This window comes from Orbicella faveolata, unplaced genomic scaffold (assembly GCF_042242905.1).
Source record: "Orbicella faveolata isolate gen_17 unplaced genomic scaffold, um_ofav_v1 contig_1, whole genome shotgun sequence".
Taxonomy (NCBI): Eukaryota; Metazoa; Cnidaria; class Anthozoa; order Scleractinia; family Merulinidae; genus Orbicella; species Orbicella faveolata.
In genome coordinates, this window is record NW_028301536.1 from 28150001 (window position 1) to 28169939 (window position 19939).

The window sequence follows — 19939 nt, forward strand, 5'->3', positions numbered from 1 at the left end:
TTAGACTCAGGTTCACAATGCTGGAGCTTATTCCAGTTTCTATAACGTAGAGACTTGAGTGTTGTTACTCCTGGTGGAATTGATGTTTGTTCATCACAGGCAGCCTGCAAAGAAAGTTGTGCATGATAGCCTGGAGCTAGTGGATTTACTGCTGGGTTTAAGTTTGTTTCTAGGTCACTAAGTGTGGTGTTTACTTTCTTGACTAATTTTTTTAATATCATTGCAGTAACAAGTACACCAAATCAAAGTTCAGACAGTGTTGAGGGTCTAGGAGGACAATCCTCAGACAGAGATTGGTTAGTCGACTTTTTGCCAAGAACTTAGCTTCAGTAGTACACTATTTTGAAGACAACCAAACTTGTGTGGTTTTTAAAGCAACTTTTCCAGGTGGAGGTGACTTGCTAAGCTGGGTCCTTTGATCTTGTAGTCCTTGGGTAGGGATAGTAATTTATGGTGTGCCAGCAACAAGACTGCTAGGTCCAACACTGTTGCACCACAGATTAAAGTGGTAGGCATTTAATAGCTACCAGGAAATGATAGAAGCAACAGGTCGGTGCCTTTAGTAAGACTTGAAGAAGGGGGCTGCTCTGGTGCAGTATACTTCAGGGAGCAAGAGAGCAGTTCAGTATCAGCTTCCTTTAGAGGGTCCATTTTGAACAAACCCAACATTATACAGTTTAGTTGGAAATTCATGACAGAATACTCACCGTAGACAATTAGTGGATGCTGGCTCTTATTGACAGCAGTGGTCATAGAACAAATGAGTTCTTGAACAAAAACATGACTAAACAATGTGGGTAAACTTGTTCTTGCACAACGTGTTGGATGATCCTGGCAGGAACATACCCAGGCCCTGAACTCCCAGTATAAGGGAGACTTATTTATAGTGATTTGCTATGTAAAAGATAGATTTTCCAACAATAAGTTCTTGTTGTGGCAAAAAACCTCCCATAATCACTATATCAGCTTATAGTTGCATGTGCATGTACTAAGTACTGTCATTTCTCTTTCTGTAGGGATAGTGAGCTGATTAATACCATTGAAACTCTTCAGCTCAATAACAAGCGCCTAATAGAGCAGCACAATGTTATACAGGCCCAGGTAAATGTACATGTAGTTGCATGTAATATACAAGCTGAGCCATAAGTACATTGTATCTGTGGCAAGTAAAATCAAGCTCATTACGGTACAGTAAAGAAGTTCACTTATAAGTCAGTCAAATCATGATTAACAAATATTAATAATATAATAATGACTGTATTCTGTAAATCTTGAAGCATTTCAAAGTTGTTAAATAAATGGAATCCATCTGTGTTTCCTACCATTTATAGGGAACTCATGTGAATTTGCCTCTGATATAAGAGACTCGGAATTTGTATGTAGAAATACATGTACATGTATATGACTTGTGTACTATGTTAAAGTTAAGGAAGCTCACATACATTGACTTGTATATACATGTACATTGTTATCCAAATTAATCAAATAATGCCATATTTGTAGAGTGTTCTTTCAATTGATGTTATTGTTACCCTTTTGCTATAGATGGAAAGTACAGAGGAAGCAAACAGCCAACTTACTGCAGAAATAGAGGGTCTACGAAAGCAGTTGAGAAGGTGATGCACATTTCATGTGCATTCGCATTGTGTAATGTTAGACCCTTACAAACATGTGCATGTTTAAGATTGGGTGTATAATGATATATTTTTGTTTTGTGTGATCATACTCCCAATCTGAATAAAAGGCACGTAAAAACATATTGTAACTGGTTCTATCATGAAATTTTGATAAACTGGGAAGCAAGTTGTTTAAAGTTTATTTATAATTCACATATATATTTCTGTAGCCAAGTATTTATGGTCTCTTGAAGCTCTACTCTTTATGTTGCTGAACTGTTATTTCCAGTTACACTTGTTACTTGTACATGTATGTCTAGCAATTTACTGTTAGTAAGGGTCTGCATGTGTAAAAGTACATGTACTTTGTAAAACTCTGCAGTAAATGAAGTGGGAAGAAAGCCATGTTTTTGCTATAATTTAGTTCTCAGCTGATCATTGAAAAGAGCAAGGGAAACGATAAAGAAAATGCAGAGTTAAGACAAGCAGGTTAGTGACAACCTACATTACTTTGAAATTATTATTGTGTTTAGCAGTGTACACAGGTGTGTACATGTATGAATTAATTCAACACCTTTCTGTGAATAGTTGCAAATATAAGATCTTTTATGTTACATGTGTCAAGAGTATTGGTTACATGCAAATTTAAGTGTCATGTCCCAAGAATATTATGTGACAAACTTTCTTTGACATTAATCCTGAATAGACCTTCATTTGCTTCGGTGATCAACAGTATTTGCTTCTCATTTGTCCTGGTAATTGATCCATGTATGTTTGTTGAATTATGTTTACATACTAAGAACTTGTTATTTGATTCTTTAACCAGTTGCTGATGCTTTGGAGGCAAATCAGCACCTTCAAACAAAAATTGCACAGCTGGTGAGTGGAGTCCTGTTAATATATACAGTTTGTAGCAGTGTCCTTCATGATGTCACGCTTTGGTTCTCTCATTGTGCATATGTATACCCTATTTAACTAATTTAAGATTTCATTGGCAGAGCAGGTGACTGGTAAAATTCATTTTCTTGTGCTTGGCTGGACCTCACCTGAGTTTGCTGCCCGCTTTCCTCAAAAGTAGTTTCTGAGTAATCAAGTAAATGTACATGTACAAGGAAATCGAACTGCATGCATCAGCTGCCTGGTTCCATGATAATTACTTTTAAAAACTTTCACTTTAATATTTTGTAGTTTGCATACATGTATACAAGTGCAGAATACTACCTAATTTTATCAGGTCCATTACTAACTTCTTCCTTCTCTGCCTCTTTCTTATTAGGAGAAAGAGCATACCTTATATGAAAGTAATATAAATGAGGTTGAAGAAAAGGTAGGAAAATAACTTGCTCAATTGTTCACCGTAACTGTGCATACCAACTGTATAATGTACATGTGTTTGTAGGCCTTTGATGATGGTCAGTTTACGTGAAAATATCCAATTATGTACATTGCTATAATTACAGTATGTAGAGTCAATTACATTATGGTACACTTTTGTTGTACCTCCCAGCTTCTGGAGACTCAAGCTCAAATAGAACTACTTGAGGAAGAAAGAAAACGACTTATTACTGATTTAGCTGAACAAAAGGTAACACATGCCTGTACAAATATGTGCATTTTAAAATAAACAACTAGGATACTTTTGCTCTCACTTGAATTTCTAGCTAACAGTCGTACTCTTAAAACATTGAATGACCCACTGTGTGCTTGTGATTCCCACTGTCATAGAAGTAACAATTATTACATTGTTCCTTCTCCAAACGTGTGAATCACTATAAGCTCTATATGATCATTTAGGTAGATTCATGAGGGAGTTACTATTCTCAGATCAGATCATGGTTAAAGTGATCAGTATTGCTGGTTTTAAACAAGTCCTGTATAACAGTGTGATTTCAACTTCTTATTTCCATGGTAGCAATATTGTAGTGATCTCCAAGAGATTCAAGGAGTTAAAAATGACATGATTGCTAAGGTACATTAGTTCCTGCTTTTTGCATGCTCCTGTAAATGAAAGAGTGATTGATTGAAAGTGCTCAATGTTAGTGAAGGGATAAAACCACAGTTTCTACATGTACAGTACATGTGTAAATATGTCTTTGTACTCTGACTTACAGGCTGTACAGTCGTAACATTTTGGGACCAGAGGTGCTGCAAGTCACCAAATAAAAACATTCTGTCAACTTACATGTACATGTATCGAGGGAGGTTTAACCAAGTCATAATTATTATAAGAACTGCAGATCTATGAACCTTCACTAAGGGTCACCACTCTAAAAAAGCCACTTGTTTCGGCCCAGCAGATGGCCCATATGTCTACTATTATTTAACCTCTCTACATGCACTACAGCCACCTCACCACAATGGTTATGGCTACTAATTTGTAAAGTGCATTCCAACTGCTCAAGTAATCTCTCAGTAGCAGCCAGTTAAGCAACGACGGTCTATAGAAGCCCAGTTTTTTACTGTATATGGTTGTGAAACTTGAACTGTACCACATATTGTTGGTCTCTGTTTCTGTTTGGTTTGTTTTACTGATTTATTTTGACTTTGTTACGTATTTATGTGCTTCAATGAGCATTTTTTTCTGAAGTCTGTAACTCATGTTTCTCTTTACAGGAATCATCTACAAACTCTTCAATGATTGCAGGTCTGGCATCAGCAAATGAGGTACAATGTGTATGTTGTGCAGTGGACATAGTGTAGCTTTATTAGTACCTTAATAATGTAATGAATTTTTTTTTTTGTATCATTTTTCGAATATTCAGTTTATACTTCAGTAGTAATAAATCTACATGTACAGGGTATACTGTTAAACAAGTGTAACAATAATACTCCAGGGTACCAACCTGAGTTGAGTCTCTACTTTTGTTTCATCTACATGCGTGCACAGTATGTTAATAGTTGGCTAGCCATTGCACGGTAACAGCGTTGGTCAGTCTGTAAGACCCCCTAGGAACTATGGTGCAGTATTCAATTGAGCATTATTTCATTAAATTTCCTTTTTCACAGAGTACAGGCCACAATACACTATGTAGAGACAATTTGGAAGGAATAATGAGAATGAAAACAAATTCAAGTTACACTCTGGTACAATTTTGGCTGAAGCAAAAAATTCTGCTCCTGCTTACAGTGTTACAAATGACCTTACTTTGCAAACTGGCTGAACAGAAAAATAAGGTCCTTTGTCTAGCTTAATGTAAATATGTTGTTGCTTCTTTCTTTTCCCCAGGTTTTAAAATGCGAAAAAGGCAGATTACAAAATCGTATTTTTCAACTGGAAGAGGACTTACTCAGGTACATCTCCAAGTTTTAGTTTTTAATGGCACCCAGCTCCTTTTTTTCCGAGCTAAACAAAAATTGAATGTTGATGAATTAATGAATTCAATTCAACAAAAACTACGAATCTGGAGGTGGAGGGATCTGATCTATCGGAAGAATTCAAATTGTCAAAACCCTTATCATTCCTATTTTCCTATATCGTGCGAGCTTGATATCAGTAAATAAGGAATTTGTGAAAGACGTGAACAAAGTTATCTTTGATTTTACCTGGAAGGGAAAGGATAAAATCAAACGTTCTGCTCTTATCAGCAACATTGAAGATGGGGGACTTAAAGCTCCACATTTAGATTCTATAATAGAAACTCAGAGAGTTCTTTGTTGCAAGAAATTGGCAAGCGAGCAACTGGAAAAAAATTCTTCTGCATTATCTTGAACCTGTTGGAGGTAAATTTATCTTACATTGCGATTTTGATTTGAAGAAATTGCCTGCATGTATAAAGCTTCCAGCATTTTACGAAGACTGCTTTAAAAGTTTCGCAAAATGCTCTGCAGCAAATCGCATCAGTTTACAGGATCAAAATAGACAAGATCTTTCAAAAGCTATTGTATGGAACAATAAATTTATTTCTATTGGAGGCAAATCTGTGTATTTTAGAAATCTCGCAGAAAAAGGAAATCTTAGAATGGGAGATCTAATCTCTGATAACAATGAGTATATTGTCAAAAGTAATGAAAAGTTGAGAGAACTAAACATCTTGCCATTAAATATCTTCAGACTTATTTCTGTACTCGATGCCTTACCAGCTGAATGGTGTAAATCATTAACCACGTCTGTTTCTATAGTCAGTGACGAGCCTTTCAATTTGCATCATGAAATTAAGTTAAGTTTTGGTAGGAAAAATGTTTTAATAGAAACAGTGGTTTCAAAGACTATCTATACGGAACTTCGAAATAGAATCGTCACTCCACCAACTGCCCAACTGAATTTTAATACCCTTTTTATCATTGACGTTCTAGAATGGAAAGAGATTTACAGCTTGCCATTTTGCACTTCCTTGGACACAAAATCGCGGGAACTTCAGTATAAATAACTTAACAGGTGTCTGGTAACAAATTCTTTTTAAGCAAAAATAGGTATTATTCCATCTCCGGCATGTTCCTTTTGTGGTGAAATGAGCGAATCCTTGGAGCACTTTTTTATTTCTTGTCACTATTCTAATAATCTGGACTGAGGTTGTAAAATGGCTTGATAATCAAGGAGTTAAGATAGAACACCTTTCTAATCTCCTAAGAATTTATGCTGAAAAGAACTTACCATTCTGAAGGAGGTCCACTGTGCTCACCTGATTTACATATTATTTACCATTTGCTTTATAGACATAAAAGAAGCGATCTGTCTGCAGAAAAGAGTCAGTTGGTTCAAAATGGACCAGCTTTAACTAGCACACCATTTGCTCGGCAGTCTTCTCTGCAGCAGGAGCTCCAAGCCCAAGAGGTAAACGAATGAACATGTAAAATGTTAAGGGATGAGCTACATGTATAAAGAGTTTTGTACAATACTTCCACTCATGGTTTGTTTCCTACAGAATAAAAGTAAACAAGGTTATTTATTTGACCTTCCATCTTTTTGTTATTTTTGACAAAATGACAGTAGAGTGCAGTATAGGGTGGTTGGAGAGGCTGACTCTGATCCTGGTGTCCTTTAGATAATTAAGCTAAAATAAGAAAATAAATCATTTGAAAATTGAAACCTCTTAAAATTTAAAAAAAGACAAAATGTAATGTAGTCTTGAGCTATGCCCACAAAATTAGACTCTGATACCTCTTAATTAGACTCCAGGAATCACCCCAGACAAGCTAAATGCACCTAAAAAAAAAATGCCAGAGTGGGTACAGCAAATACATTTTTAATTGATTTTCATGCAGACCAGTGAAACCAAGGGTCTTCCTTCTCCAATGGTGGGTGGTCAATTCAGTTTGAATGATAGCCTGGATGGTAATGAGGTGGATACGTCATTGACTGACTTGGATCAATCATGGCTGTCTGGATTGTCAATAGACTCAACCAGTACAAATGCCACTTTTGAAAAATACAGTATAACAGCAACACAACTGGTATGTGTATTGCAGTTGCATGTGTACATCTTCTAAATTCAATATCTCTTTCTCAACTTTACGTTTACAATTATTGACTTGCTTAACTTTCTCTTTTCAAGGCGAATGAATTCAATGAGAAGAAAGAAAGGGCTCTGAAACAGATCGATGAATTAGCAGCACTGGACAGAAGTGTAGAAGTTAAAGACAAACAGGAGGTAATAAAGATGTTTGTTGTCATATCTGTCTGTTGATAAGACAGTTACAGGTGCCAAGAAGATTTCTTTTTACCAAGTACTTTTTATGACCCTTGAAGAATTACAACTACATGTAACAGGATTTGACTGTGTTAGTTTTAACATGGCAAGTGATTTTGATACATTGTGGGTTTATTTGTGCATGATCATGTGTACTTCTTTGAACTGTTAGGTTCTAAGGGAGCAGTTAACCCAAGAGCTGGATACATTTGCTGACAGAGTGTCAACTCTCTGTGCAAAAAAGAGAGCTGCAGAGAAGAGGTACGTTTTGTGAAATACAGAAATGCTTCGCTGCTCTGTTAAATGCTAGTCTTTACTTACATGTATTGTGGTTATTGTATTAGAGTAACTGCACTTTGCTTTTATTGCCATGTTACATGTACTATAAATAAATAGATACATGTGCACGTATAAACGATTGGTTTGAATGTGTGTATAATTGTAAATAAAGCAGTTTATAGGACCTTATGTAGAAACCAAAAAACGAAATATCCTGTAGCGTGTGTACTCACAACTTTATTTAGGAGCTGGAATCACACTACAAAAAGCTGTTGCACATTTTTCAGTTATTGAGTTCTATGTATTTTATTATCTTTATTTTGAAAATAAATTTCAATGAGAATGTACTTTGTTTCTACCTGTGTAGGACCATGAAACTTTTAGCTACTGTGAAAAAGCTTAAAGGTTAGTTAATGTAAACAGTGCCGTTGTTTGAATTTGCACATCTCATTCTTTCCGTTCGTTTGAAGTCGCATTAACTAAGGAACAGCAATTAATTTTTGGTCTGTCACCCAACCTTTTTTGTTTTGTTTTGACCCGACAGAAGAGAACAAGCAGTTTTTTGAGGAGAGAAGTAAAGCTTATCAAAAGTTAGGAACAATGTCTCTTTGTAATGACGAAATGAGTACAAGGTAAGAGTGACTGGAAGTGAAGAATGATCATCGCAGTAAATTTTCCAAATTCTGGATCTGCTCCCTGGCTCCAGTAAATCAGTCACAAGAAAATTTTGCAAACATGTATAAAATGTTTCACATCGATATTTACATTTTGTAATCTGCAAAGGGATAAACCCATCAGGAGGAAATAATAGGAAATAAATGTAACTAAATCGCTTTGTTATACCCCCAACTCAAATACGTTTTCCGATTGGAGTAAAACGTGTCACGTGTCGTGGGTCAAAACTCACCAACTCTCTAGGGCGAACAAAACTCACTAACTCCCTAGGGAAACAACAACATGAACTTTCGACTCGCACGTGATCAGGTCGTGCTCCTTGAAACCGCGCCGGCAAATTTGTGAGCCAGTCGGCGTAAAGCAAACGATTTCTTCGCAGTTTTTTTCTACTTTGAGTTGGGAGGTCGCCGAGGGGAACATTGAGGTCGAGGGGAAACAAAACTCACTGTCTCCCGCGGGGCCAGTCACAAGTGCTTATTGTTATATAGCTGGCGTTTTTCCCGCTACTTCGCGCCCATTTATCGGCTAGTTCATGGTCACATGACATCTAACAATGAAACTGTTTCCCGCCAAATGCCACGAGCGAGCAACATAGCGAATACTATGACGTCAAACGGGAAACAGTTCACTGTTACCCGCGAAATGTTGACCGCTGTTGCACGTCAATTGTCAATAAAGTGATTATTTGTTTTCCACCGGTTTGACCCATCTGTTTTGCTATATAACAAATTTCGTCTCGGGAAACATTGAGATTCTCGGGAAACAAATTCACTGTTCCCCTCGGGGCCAGGCATTAAGTGTTAAATGTTCCTCCCAAAGATTTATGTAAAACATTTCTTTTAGAATGTTGGAGCTTGAGGGGAAACATGAACAAGACATGAAAACTGTCACACAGCAGAGTGAAAAATTGGGATTTCTTGAACAGCAGGTAAATGTGCAGTGTAATGGATGTCGTTAATTTATCCAGTAAATTCTTGTACCTTACAAAATATTGAATTTTATCCCACAGCTATCAGCAGTCACTTCGGATTTGTTTAAAACTAGGTAAGTTTGAAAAGAACTGTTTGTAACTGATATAATTTTGTAGCAAGGTATTTTAAGTGTTTCCCTTTGAATCACTTCAGGCTGCCACTTAACCTAGATGTGAATGGAACCCCTTCTGTAATATTGTCTGGGCTACTTTATAAGCTTGCAAGACTTAAAAATTTGACCTTTCCTTAGGTAAAAGGGAAAACGATTGTTTTGACAATGGAAACCACTCTGCCTTTGAGCCATCTGGTTTTAAATAACGGCCACATTTTTGTGGGCCAAACCATAGATCAGTCGAGTTAATTAGTGCGGCCAGTTACTGGTCAAAGGGTTTAAACTGCAACTGAAACCTTTTCCCCATTTAAAATCAGGGACGAGAAAGAAAGTCTTACAAGATCTCTGGAAAATGAGGTAAAGGTATCATTATTTACACCTGTTGACAATGAGGCAAGTTGCTACTCTGGGTATTGAATGCATCCGCCAGTCGTAATTCGTTGTTAATACACGTGAACAGCTGCCATGTGAAGAAAATTAATACATGTTTACATAATCACAGTTGAGTCTTACTTGTTGATTTTCTTCACTCTCATGACGTTTTTCTTTTTTTCAGAAACTTTTAAGTTCAACACTGGAAGATGAACTTGTGAAACTTAGAAAGTAAGGGCGTGCTAGGTTTCATGTAGTGTAGATAACAAACTGTTTTCATGCTTGGGTTGGTGTGTAGAGTTTAAGGTGTGCATATCCTAGTCACAAAAGACAAGAGATTTGTGCCTTTTACTTTGTTAAAAGAACGTTATTGAACATTTTCAGACTCTCAAATTATCATTTGTATAACACAAATTTAGTGTAATAGAATAATCGCAATTTTTTGTTGATTGGTTGTATTTACAGAAGCCAAGATGAGTTGGAAAGTCAGCAGACAATTTTGTTAGGTAATCATACGATGTATTCATTTCATACTCGATACTTAGCTACAAGAGTGTTAAACATCTACTTTTGTTGTGCTTTGCTTCTTAAAGTGAGAATAAAAGAACTGGAAAGTGAATTGGTAAAAACGACGTCGCAGCTTAATATGGAAAAGAGAAGAACTTCAACATTAGAGGTGAGTGTCGCGTTTCCCCCTTTACAACGGTATTTTTGAGAGCAAGTCATTAAAATCACCGTGTAGTGAAGCCCTTCAGTAACTACACGCTGGTTTCCATATGATCGCAGACGATCGCGGATCGCTGATCGCAGATCGCAAAAAGTTCTGCGATCGTCTGCGATCATGTGGGAACACACTTCTGCGATCGTCTGCGATCCTGCGATCGTCTGCGATCCTGCGATCGTGATCGCAGACGATCGCAGAAGATAGAACCATGTTCTATCTTCTGCGATCTTCTGCGATCAATTGCGATCGTGCGATCATATGGAAACCAAAGTTCTGCGATCTGTGATCGAAACGTATCCCATAATATTTTGAATTCCGACCCATGATTCAACGCCTAGCAACAAAGCAACCGCTTATTTGTTGTAAACATGGCTGGCATTGAACAGTGTAATATTACTAACGAGAAATTTATGGAGGAAGTTGCGCGATATGAGTGCGTTTACCACCGTAACAGTAAAGATTTCAAAGACAAAAACAAAAAAAATGGGAAAAAATCGGGGAGAAACTTAATTTATCGGCGGCTGAGGCGGAGGTCAAATTCCGCAACATAAGAACTGCGTGTGGTCGTTATCTGAAGCGATTGAAAACGCTACCTTCTGGATCGGGGCGAGATGCAGTGCCAAGGGAATTTCAAAATAGGTTGACTAAAAAAAGAAATCAATTTGTTTGCAGCAAAATTTCCTCCTTGACGTCCGCCATATTGTTTGCTGCGATTTTCCTGCCAGCACAACGCGCGTGTAATTTTGACACTGTCCGAAATGTAAGCAACAGTCGGCTCTGCGATCGTTTGCGATTGGCGATCCACGATCGTCTGCGATCATATGGAAACCAGCCTTACGTGCTATTACAGCTCTCGAATTCTGGAGGAAACGAAAACTCCTACGAAATGTCGGGGGCTGTATTGAAAATATATATCAACTTACATATGAACACATCATTCCTCATCGCAGGGATATAAACAACTTAAGCTGTGATGAATTTTTTTCCGAGGCTTTAATTTCACAGCTGCTTACAATGTAAGTTGTGCAATATCTGCGATGATCAATCATGTCTTCATATCTTTCTCCACAGTTCACACATATGATCTTTTAGTATATATCCACTTGTACATGTATCAACTTACATATGTTACCGTGTAAGTCAACTTGTGATCTAACTTCTGCCATTGCCAAACAGGAGTCTATTCAGCTGTCAGTTTCAAGGCACTCAGATGAGCTGAAGGAAATATTTGAGGCAATACCTAACAATGATACAGAGGTTCTCAACAGAAGTAGAGAGGTACTCTTTTCAGCATACTCAGTTCAAATGCATACTGTATAATTATTGCGGTGATTTCAGTATAGAACGTTACTTGCTATGCCGTTTAGAAACAGCAGTAAAAATGTGTACACTTTTTTTTTATAAGAATATTAATATAGTTTATAAGAATATCGAGGCTGAAGTTTTCGAAATTTTAAGAATAAACTCGAGGCTAAGATTTTGAAAAGAATGTGATTTTGTGTGTTGAAAATTTGTAAATACAATGCAATTACATGTTTTTAACTGAACCGTATAAAATTCTCCCTTTCTGTAAACGGCAAAACTAGCCAAAAAGCGACAAAAACAGAACTAGCCGCACGGTTGATGCCAATAATATTTTTGCAAGAAGTTATGTGTGTCATATCAGGCTTTGATGCCTGCAGGCTGGCTTCAAAATTACTTTAACACCATCCAGACACCAAATACATTCCAAAACAGAATGTCATACGCTATAATCTAAGAATATTCACAAGAATATTTTCAGCCTTAAATCGGCAGAAAAATAAGAATATTCACCCTCGGCCGGAAAAGCAATTTGTTCCGATAAAAAAAAAAAGTGTGCTGTGGTCTATCCCTTACCGTTTTGCGCTTGTTTACACTTGTAATATGCTGTAGCTTGTTTTCTTTCTTTCTTTCCTTTCCTTTTCCTTTTTTTTTTTTTTTTTTTTTCTCATTTTGTACGGTAGGTTTTGTAACTACTTGCGTCGTTTTCGTCATCTGTTCACTCAATGTTTGGATTTTTTTCAGTCACCCCGTTGTTCGTCGCCTTGTATCACTGGTCACATGGTGAGGACAAAGTTGTATGATTATGTTTCACAGTCTGATACAAGCAGAAGGATACAGGTTTGTTGGCTTCTTTTTTCTAATTTCAGTTACTTTCAATGAACAAGGTTTAAATTAGATACAAGACCAAAGTGTGTTTGGTACTTTGTTGGCCAGTCCTGTTACAAAACTTGGCTCTTGGCGAAGATAGCATACCCTGATGTCCTTAATACTCTTCACTGCATGGCTTGGTAGTCGTCAATCGCTGATTTTAAGCCCCTGCTATTCCTCTATAATTGAACATTATTAAGGGCTTTTAAATTATTTAAGTGGGCATAGTCGAAATATTAATGCTGTGGGATAGGGTAGGGGATGAAAGCTCTGATGGACTGGTGTCCGATCCAATTGGAGCAGCGGTTATACTCCTAGTCACTTTATGTGTTCCTCAGTAATTGTGGTTTAGTTGCTTTACACCTGCACTTTCAGGGCGTCGGAAGAGACTCTCCAGATGGAAAGCCTGTGAATGAGTTTGAAGAGAAAATTTACCCTACTTATCAAGAGGTTACTATGGTCCATCAGAAAGAACAAGCCACTGAAAGTTGGTTGAGCAATGACTTGTATAAGCGGCGATCTTCTTCTCTCTCCAGTGACTCTTTAAGTCCAAAAAGTGGTAGACATGAAGTAGATGGTACTTCTGAATCACCTAGTGGTAAATTTTTACAGCTTGTTGAAAATACTGGTCGAGAATTGACAACGTCGAGTAGTCAAACAGAATTAAAGGATTTCGTAACGACAGGCTCACAAACGGACCTTCTAAGGGAAATCGAGTTGATCGAGAGACAGATTAGTGTTGCCGATAAAGCGACGATTACTGACGAAGATACTCCAACTGACGGGAAAAACCGACGACGAAAATCAGGCGTAACGGAGTCTCAAGTTCCAGAAATCAGGACGATAGAAAAGGAAAGTAAGACTGATAAACCTTCATCAGAGGATTCAGGCTCTGGTAAAACGAGTCTAGCTGTCGACAAAGAGAGGTCTGCCACAAAGTTATGGAGAAAGAAGCTCTCTGTGGCATTTAAAATACCGGAAGAGTTTGATTCTTACGCGAGTGAAACAAGCATGGCATTAGAAAGTTCAGTTGGAAGCAAGAATTTTGTGGATGGAGTGTCCTTACGTGTCAGGTAAGGTGTGCTTATCTTGGGAGTCAATAAGTTATGTATATACCTATTTTGTCAGTCTCACCTATTGCATTTAGACTTATAAATTCAATGACAAATCTTATTTATATGTTTTGTTTTGTTTTTGTTTCTTCTAAGTAAGAGTGAAAACGGGGTTTTCTATTTCTGCGTCTTTGCCCATAAGGAGATTCGATGAAGGGTTAAACTTTTCGTGGCACTTGTTAGTTCCAGAGACTATGATCATAATCTCTTGGTTAGTTTTCAATTTTAGCGAAAGGTGCATTTGTAAAACGTAATGATTGTCGTATTATTGGTTGTGTACTTTACCAATATTTTTTGTTTGACCAAGTTCACGTATTATTTGTCTACAGGCCAGCTCCAAGTGAAAAAGAAATCGAGGTAAAGAGCAGTGAGTCTTTCAGCCTATTGGTGTCTTTGATAACTAACGTCATAAGACGGCTTTGCACCATTACAAAATAGGAAGAAATGCCAATTGGCATGTACCTATAAATTCAGTGGGCGGGTTCTTTTCTTTCACTGCAATCTTCTCGCTGGTATTGTTTTGGACCTACTATGAAATTTCAACCGAAACGTAAAGAGAGACGTAAAACAAAAATTCGTATTTTTTTCCATACATCCATGTATTTCTTTGAAAGCCTTCGGGTATTTTGTTGTTTTTATGGGGAGTTTTTTTTTTTTTTTTTTTTTTTTTTTTTTTTTTCCGATAGATAGATATATAACTTTTGAATTGGGTTGGTGTGGCTGATGACAAGTCTGGCTCTACTTGGTCAAAAACATAAGCAGGAGATAAATATTTCACCTTCACTGGTACCTGTTTGACAATTAGTGTATGTGTAAGTGTCATTTTGGTTTATTTTGTTTTCTGAACAGAAACAGTTCAAGACTCTGGTGTTAGCTTTCCAAACAGATCAAGATACACTCAACCGACGACTGGAAATTCAGGTAAACTGATTGTAGGAGAATTGATTTCGTGGCCTTTACTGATAGCTACAATGTCACTATCTATTTAGGCATTGCAATTACTTACTTCATCCTTGTTTTTTTTTTTTTTGTTACGTTTTGCGTACAGGCTCGAGCCAGAGATAAGGCGGAATCCAACATGAACAAAGAGCTGGAAAGCATGTCAAATGTCCTTAAGGTATCGAGTAAAAATATTGCTTCCAGACTCTAGTTGACATAATAAGAAACAAGATGCCGAGGCAGAGTCATATTTTTTGGCGATCACAAGCTTTCTACGTTGTCACAGCGTCTTTATCAAGTGAATCGATTCCCGTCACATTCACTTGAGAAAAACGCCGTGACAGCGTCCAAAACTTGTCACGGTGATCGCTAAAACATTGACTCTGCTTCGGTATCTTATTTCTTGTCAAGTCCGTAAGGTACTTTGTAAAAAGACATCTTACCCATTCATTCCAGGAATGAAACAGTGAGCTAGATCCTTACATTCAACATGCGTGTCAAGTTTTAATCGTTACAGTGCTATCTTAGTAGTCAACAAACAGTGAGATGCAAAGAAGTCTTAAAAAAACGTTTTAAATTCGCTTTGTGTTTTTGAATATCGTTCAGTGTTTTTTGTAATATGTGAATAACGGTAGTGACACTCACGTTTGTTCTTATCTCTTTCGTGTGTTTTTTTTTTTTTTAATTTTATAGGAGTTTGAACAAATGTGTTTTACTAAGGATATGCAGGTACGTCGTGGAAAGGAGGCAGAAATTGTAAACTTCCTTCGTAAAAAAAGCGTTGGTCTGGAGTAACATATTTTTGGTCTAAACACAATCTTCGTTATAATTAACTGCGGTAAAATCTCGCACGTAACGTCAAGCGCTATACTGCTTGTTATAAAGTAGCGACCGGATAATTAGATTAATGGCGAACGTTTTTATGACAGGATATGTTGTCGGTATTGAAGTCTCAAGTAGAAGTAATAAAGAAGTCTTCACAACGGGTGTCAACTCAAACAGAACAACATGGTTGTGTTCAACAGGTTAGCTATACTGAGGTTAACAACTAAAATAACTATCTATAAAGGTGGCACGTAACTCACTTGACTCATTTATAGAATATCTGAGAACCTTTAACCTAAACGTTTATGAAGAGGACGTTGTCGGTATCAATCTTCTCCAATCTTGTTCCCCGATAGACTTAATGATTGAAACAGTCCATATATTGATGTGCGGTTTCCCCCGATTTGAAGAACGTTTGGTGTATTGTAGAAAAGTAACTCAAGGAAAAATAATGCTGGCAACATTTTCTTGTAACTTGTATTACCCGTGTGTCACGTTATGACAACTTTGTGGCACTTGTGTCTGCTTAGCGCAACATACAGGTTGCTTCTATTTCCAACTAGCAAGAACACTTTTCAACTTGCATTTCAACTTTGTCGCACGATAAGTTGCTAGTAATGTTTCCTTTACGTAACCTGACTTTGTTTTAACTTGGCTTATGTAGGAAGCTCGCATGTCATCCGGAGTGGAGGTCATGATAAGCCACGCCGAGAACTTGACGCGACATTTGGAGCGTGTACGAGAAGACCTAAATGAATTGCGTCTGAAGGAAAGATTAGTTGCTGATGAACCCGTGACAGCTGGAACATTAGCTAATGGACCTACCAGACTTGGTAATAATAACGTTGGAATAAATGTTGGCTGTCAATCTCACAAACAAAACTGGAAAAACAATCCCTTGGCAGTTACTGATTGTAATAAATCAACAAAAGAAAATTCAAATTACATGCTCTTCGTGCTGTAAAAATGATTATCTACTGTATCGCTTTTTGGTGTATCATTCAAGAAGTTTGTGAAGGTTACAACTTATTCCCCATCTATAACGGCACTTTTTATTGCTTCCACATCAGTCACCAATTCCGGCATTTATTTATTTGTTTATTTATTCATGTATTTGTTTGGTTATTTATTGGTTTATGTGTTTTTATTTATTTGCAATGTTTAGATTCTCAGAGGGTTGACGGTCCTTCATCTTCCCATACTCGTCAAGTAAGAATACTTCTTGGTATCTTTCCAGAAATTTGGAAAGACTGTTTTGTTTACTTTACTTGTCTATCAGTTTGTCTTATTTTATTTTGCCAACCATTCTACTCTTTAAGTTCAACAGAATGATAGGTCTCTGGTTCATTTCGGTACCATTTTTCTCACACTCCTTCAATGTTCTTCCTTTATTTTATTTACTGTTCTTGTCACGAAATTTTTAAAATCTCTTTCAAAGTCTGTGCTAGCTTGTACATTCTTCTTGTCACGATCAACAACATGAGGAGAATTTTTCAAGATTGGCATTCTTTTGTTTCAGCCTGAAGCAGGAGGCGATGGTACAAAACAAAATAGCCTTCTTAACTTCGTCATGGCCTTTCACACTACCTCAATGCGTGCCAAGGAAGCTCTCCGAAGCTTTAGGCGTCGTACAGAAGCTAACAGACAAGAAAGAGAGGCTTCAGGAGTTTCGCTGCCCCGGGCTGTAGAGCCATCTACAGTGAAAACTGATTCTTTGACTGAGAGCACCTCAGAAGACAAGACAAACGATGTTCCAGAAGTAGTTGTCAGTGGTTCCGAGGGAGAAAAAGACACAAAAGATACACAGGAGGAAACAGACGAGGGAGAAGCGGAACAGGAAGAGCAGGTCGCTCCTGAAGATAATTCATCAGCATCTCCAGATTCGGATGAAATCAAGGAATCCAGTGAGCATGAAAGTGAAGGCGGAGAATTCGAGTCAGAAGAAGATTCAGTGCAGCCAACGTAAGTAGAGACTCTTTTTGTGTAACTGATAGATTTTCCTACTTTCAGTTACGAACGTTGGCGGCTGACTTTTGTTTTGAATTCTACCTGTGAGAAAAGTTCCGGTGTCTTTATTTCTACTGCTATCTTGAGATAAATTGGGATTTTATTTTCTTTGACAGAGTGTTCAGTAATTTGCAAAGTTGCAAGAAGAATAACGGCCAATTTAGACAGAGCGATTTTTGCCTACAGCTGTCACATGCGACGAGGTTACGACACAACATAACAAACGAAATCAGTCCCAAATGCTTCCGGTCCAGACATAACTGGATCAGGTCGGTTTACTCGAGACCGGAAATGGGAGCGGTTTCGGACTGGAACCGTTAGGAAAGGCCCTGTGGGTCAATAGACTGAGTTGCAGATTATTCGTGGACGGAACCAGAATTAAGTTAGGAAGCATGTCTTTAGCATGTTGCGTGCGACAGTTCTAATCAAGACTGATCGAACCTTCTAAATCAACCCTCTCGCAGGGAGTGAAATGGTTGAGTTTGACAGATTTGGAGTTAGTCAATAAAGAAATCTATTTCTACTGGGGAGCAGGGCTGGCGCAGTGGTGAGAGCGCTCGCCTCTCACCAATGTGGCCCGGGTTTGATTCCGCCCTGGTGCCATATGTGGGTTGAGTTTGTTAGTTCTCGCTTTGCTCCCATGGTTTGTCTCCGGTTTTCCTTCCTCCACAAAAACCAACATCTCCAAATTCCATTCCGACCAATGTAGAAGGCCCGCATGAAAACCTGCTAATTAAGGCTGATGTGGCTTCCTCTTTAAACAGTTGTAATTTATTTTTGTTTTATATTTCCTTGAATTGTATGGCAAACTGCCCTCCCTTATTTGAATACTCTATTAAATTATTTTCAGAGCCAAGAGACCAGGTGTGTGCTGGAGATGTTTAACAGCTGCATTCAGGTTTACGGTTTCTGTCATCATCTTGTTGGTGGTTTTGGTGATTGGAATAACCATCGTGAACAGGCACAGCAGCGTCATGGTAGACAGATACTCTATTTTAGCAAGAATACGTGAACTGTTGGAGCCCGTTGGACAAGTTATTTATTATCTTAAACCACCTAATTAAAGAGTTAAGGTTAACTTTGAAGTCAGTCACAGAATACATTATAAATGTAAGAAATTATTTATATTTTCCTTAGCTGTTAGTAATGTTTGATAATAATATATACAAGGAAATCTAAAGTATGTGGTTGTCTAAATAATCAGAATAAGCGAGAGAGAGAGAGAGTAAATAGTATATCAGCAAAGCTGGAAAGTTGTAAAATTACTGACGTGATGAGATGTGTTATATATAGTGCAGAAGGTTTTTATGACAGTTACAACAATCACATTCCTCCATCGTTTTTACACGCAATTTTGTCCCTCAGTTTTCACAACTTCATCGCTATACTAGACCTCAGGATAATGCTCGCGCACGATACCATGTACCGCAATGATTTATTAAGAAGAGGTTAAATATATTTATATATCGCATGTAATTGCAGATTTTATACAACTATGAATTTTGCTAGTTGAGCAATTAAGTTAGACATTATAGATAATTGTGCTATCGTTGTTTTATAAAACGCTTAAATCTCCCGTTGTTTTATGCAGTTTGTAACGAGCTAGCTTTTGCCTGTGGTTCTACAGGTGAAAAGAGACTAATGTAAACTACGATCCAGTGGGTCGCAAAATCACTCTGCTAAGCCATTTCAGTCAGTGTTTGAATGTTTCATGAAAATGTGAAATGACAAGTGTTTCCTGTGGTTCAGCCATCTTGCTGACACGCTAAGCCGTTTTAAATGTCAGCTTCATGACCTTCACGATGTTCGTTTTGTAACAGTGCTCCTGGAAGAGCCTGTAGGTTATTCGCATAGACCATTCTCATTGACCACTTACAAACCACATGTAGGCCATTTTATTCGTAGGAACATCTCACTCTAAACACCGCAGGTCTCTACTTCCTACCGAGAGATGTAACTCTCTGTGTTGCGCTGTTCTGGGAGCAGGTGTAGTTTTAACTTGCCTCAGCATATTAGCACGTAGCAGTCTTCTGTTAGTGAAAATTTACAATGTTTTCTTTATTATAGAGAAACTCACGGTCACATACATGACGACTTTGATTTCACATTTATAGTTCAGTGATTGTGTTCAGTACGCATTTAGCACCCCGAGACTTGTTCCAAACTCAGTTAACTATTTTAAAAATCAGAGCTACTATTAGATACCGATTCACTAATATTAGTTCGTGGCATTAATTTATTGAATAAACAGTTGTGCGTTTTCAGGAGTGCTAATTCGTTTATTTATATTTAGTTGTCATTATCCAAAGATGGTAACTGATACATGCACATATACATCTCTTGCTTTAATACTTAGCGGAATTAAGTTTGGCATTGTTGATGTTGGTGACTGAGTGTACGTTATGGGCATCGATAGATGCGCAGTTAACCATTCGGCTAAAAGGTACGTTTCACTGTACTGTCAAATACTGCTGGGTATGTTGACAAAAAAAAGAGGAGCTGAAATCC

General features: G+C 37.6%; 1 protein-coding gene across 2 annotated transcripts in view; it reads left to right on the forward strand.

Moving 5' to 3' along the window:
• Positions 1 to 19695, forward strand: part of LOC110040987 (inositol 1,4,5-triphosphate receptor associated 2-like) — a 28890-nt gene extending 9195 nt beyond the window's left edge. For both annotated transcript variants that reach the window (XM_089298971.1, XM_089298975.1), the window contains 34 exons: positions 227 to 296; positions 1017 to 1101; positions 1546 to 1616; positions 2041 to 2105; positions 2443 to 2495; positions 2893 to 2943; positions 3124 to 3201; positions 3529 to 3585; positions 4230 to 4280; positions 4843 to 4907; positions 6270 to 6387; positions 6819 to 7007; positions 7109 to 7204; positions 7416 to 7504; positions 7890 to 7927; positions 8067 to 8154; positions 9041 to 9125; positions 9207 to 9241; positions 9598 to 9637; positions 9837 to 9883; positions 10118 to 10158; positions 10246 to 10328; positions 11553 to 11654; positions 12423 to 12518; positions 12924 to 13621; positions 13990 to 14017; positions 14510 to 14581; positions 14709 to 14777; positions 15293 to 15328; positions 15529 to 15624; positions 16089 to 16257; positions 16590 to 16633; positions 16944 to 17386; positions 18282 to 19695. In XM_089298971.1, the coding sequence (XP_089155097.1) occupies positions 227 to 296; positions 1017 to 1101; positions 1546 to 1616; positions 2041 to 2105; positions 2443 to 2495; positions 2893 to 2943; positions 3124 to 3201; positions 3529 to 3585; positions 4230 to 4280; positions 4843 to 4907; positions 6270 to 6387; positions 6819 to 7007; positions 7109 to 7204; positions 7416 to 7504; positions 7890 to 7927; positions 8067 to 8154; positions 9041 to 9125; positions 9207 to 9241; positions 9598 to 9637; positions 9837 to 9883; positions 10118 to 10158; positions 10246 to 10328; positions 11553 to 11654; positions 12423 to 12518; positions 12924 to 13621; positions 13990 to 14017; positions 14510 to 14581; positions 14709 to 14777; positions 15293 to 15328; positions 15529 to 15624; positions 16089 to 16257; positions 16590 to 16633; positions 16944 to 17386; positions 18282 to 18495 (3662 nt within the window). In that variant the 3' untranslated portion in view covers positions 18496 to 19695. The remainder of the gene's footprint in view (positions 1 to 226; positions 297 to 1016; positions 1102 to 1545; positions 1617 to 2040; positions 2106 to 2442; positions 2496 to 2892; positions 2944 to 3123; positions 3202 to 3528; positions 3586 to 4229; positions 4281 to 4842; positions 4908 to 6269; positions 6388 to 6818; positions 7008 to 7108; positions 7205 to 7415; positions 7505 to 7889; positions 7928 to 8066; positions 8155 to 9040; positions 9126 to 9206; positions 9242 to 9597; positions 9638 to 9836; positions 9884 to 10117; positions 10159 to 10245; positions 10329 to 11552; positions 11655 to 12422; positions 12519 to 12923; positions 13622 to 13989; positions 14018 to 14509; positions 14582 to 14708; positions 14778 to 15292; positions 15329 to 15528; positions 15625 to 16088; positions 16258 to 16589; positions 16634 to 16943; positions 17387 to 18281) is intronic.
• The last annotated feature ends 244 nt before the right edge of the window (positions 19696 to 19939 follow it).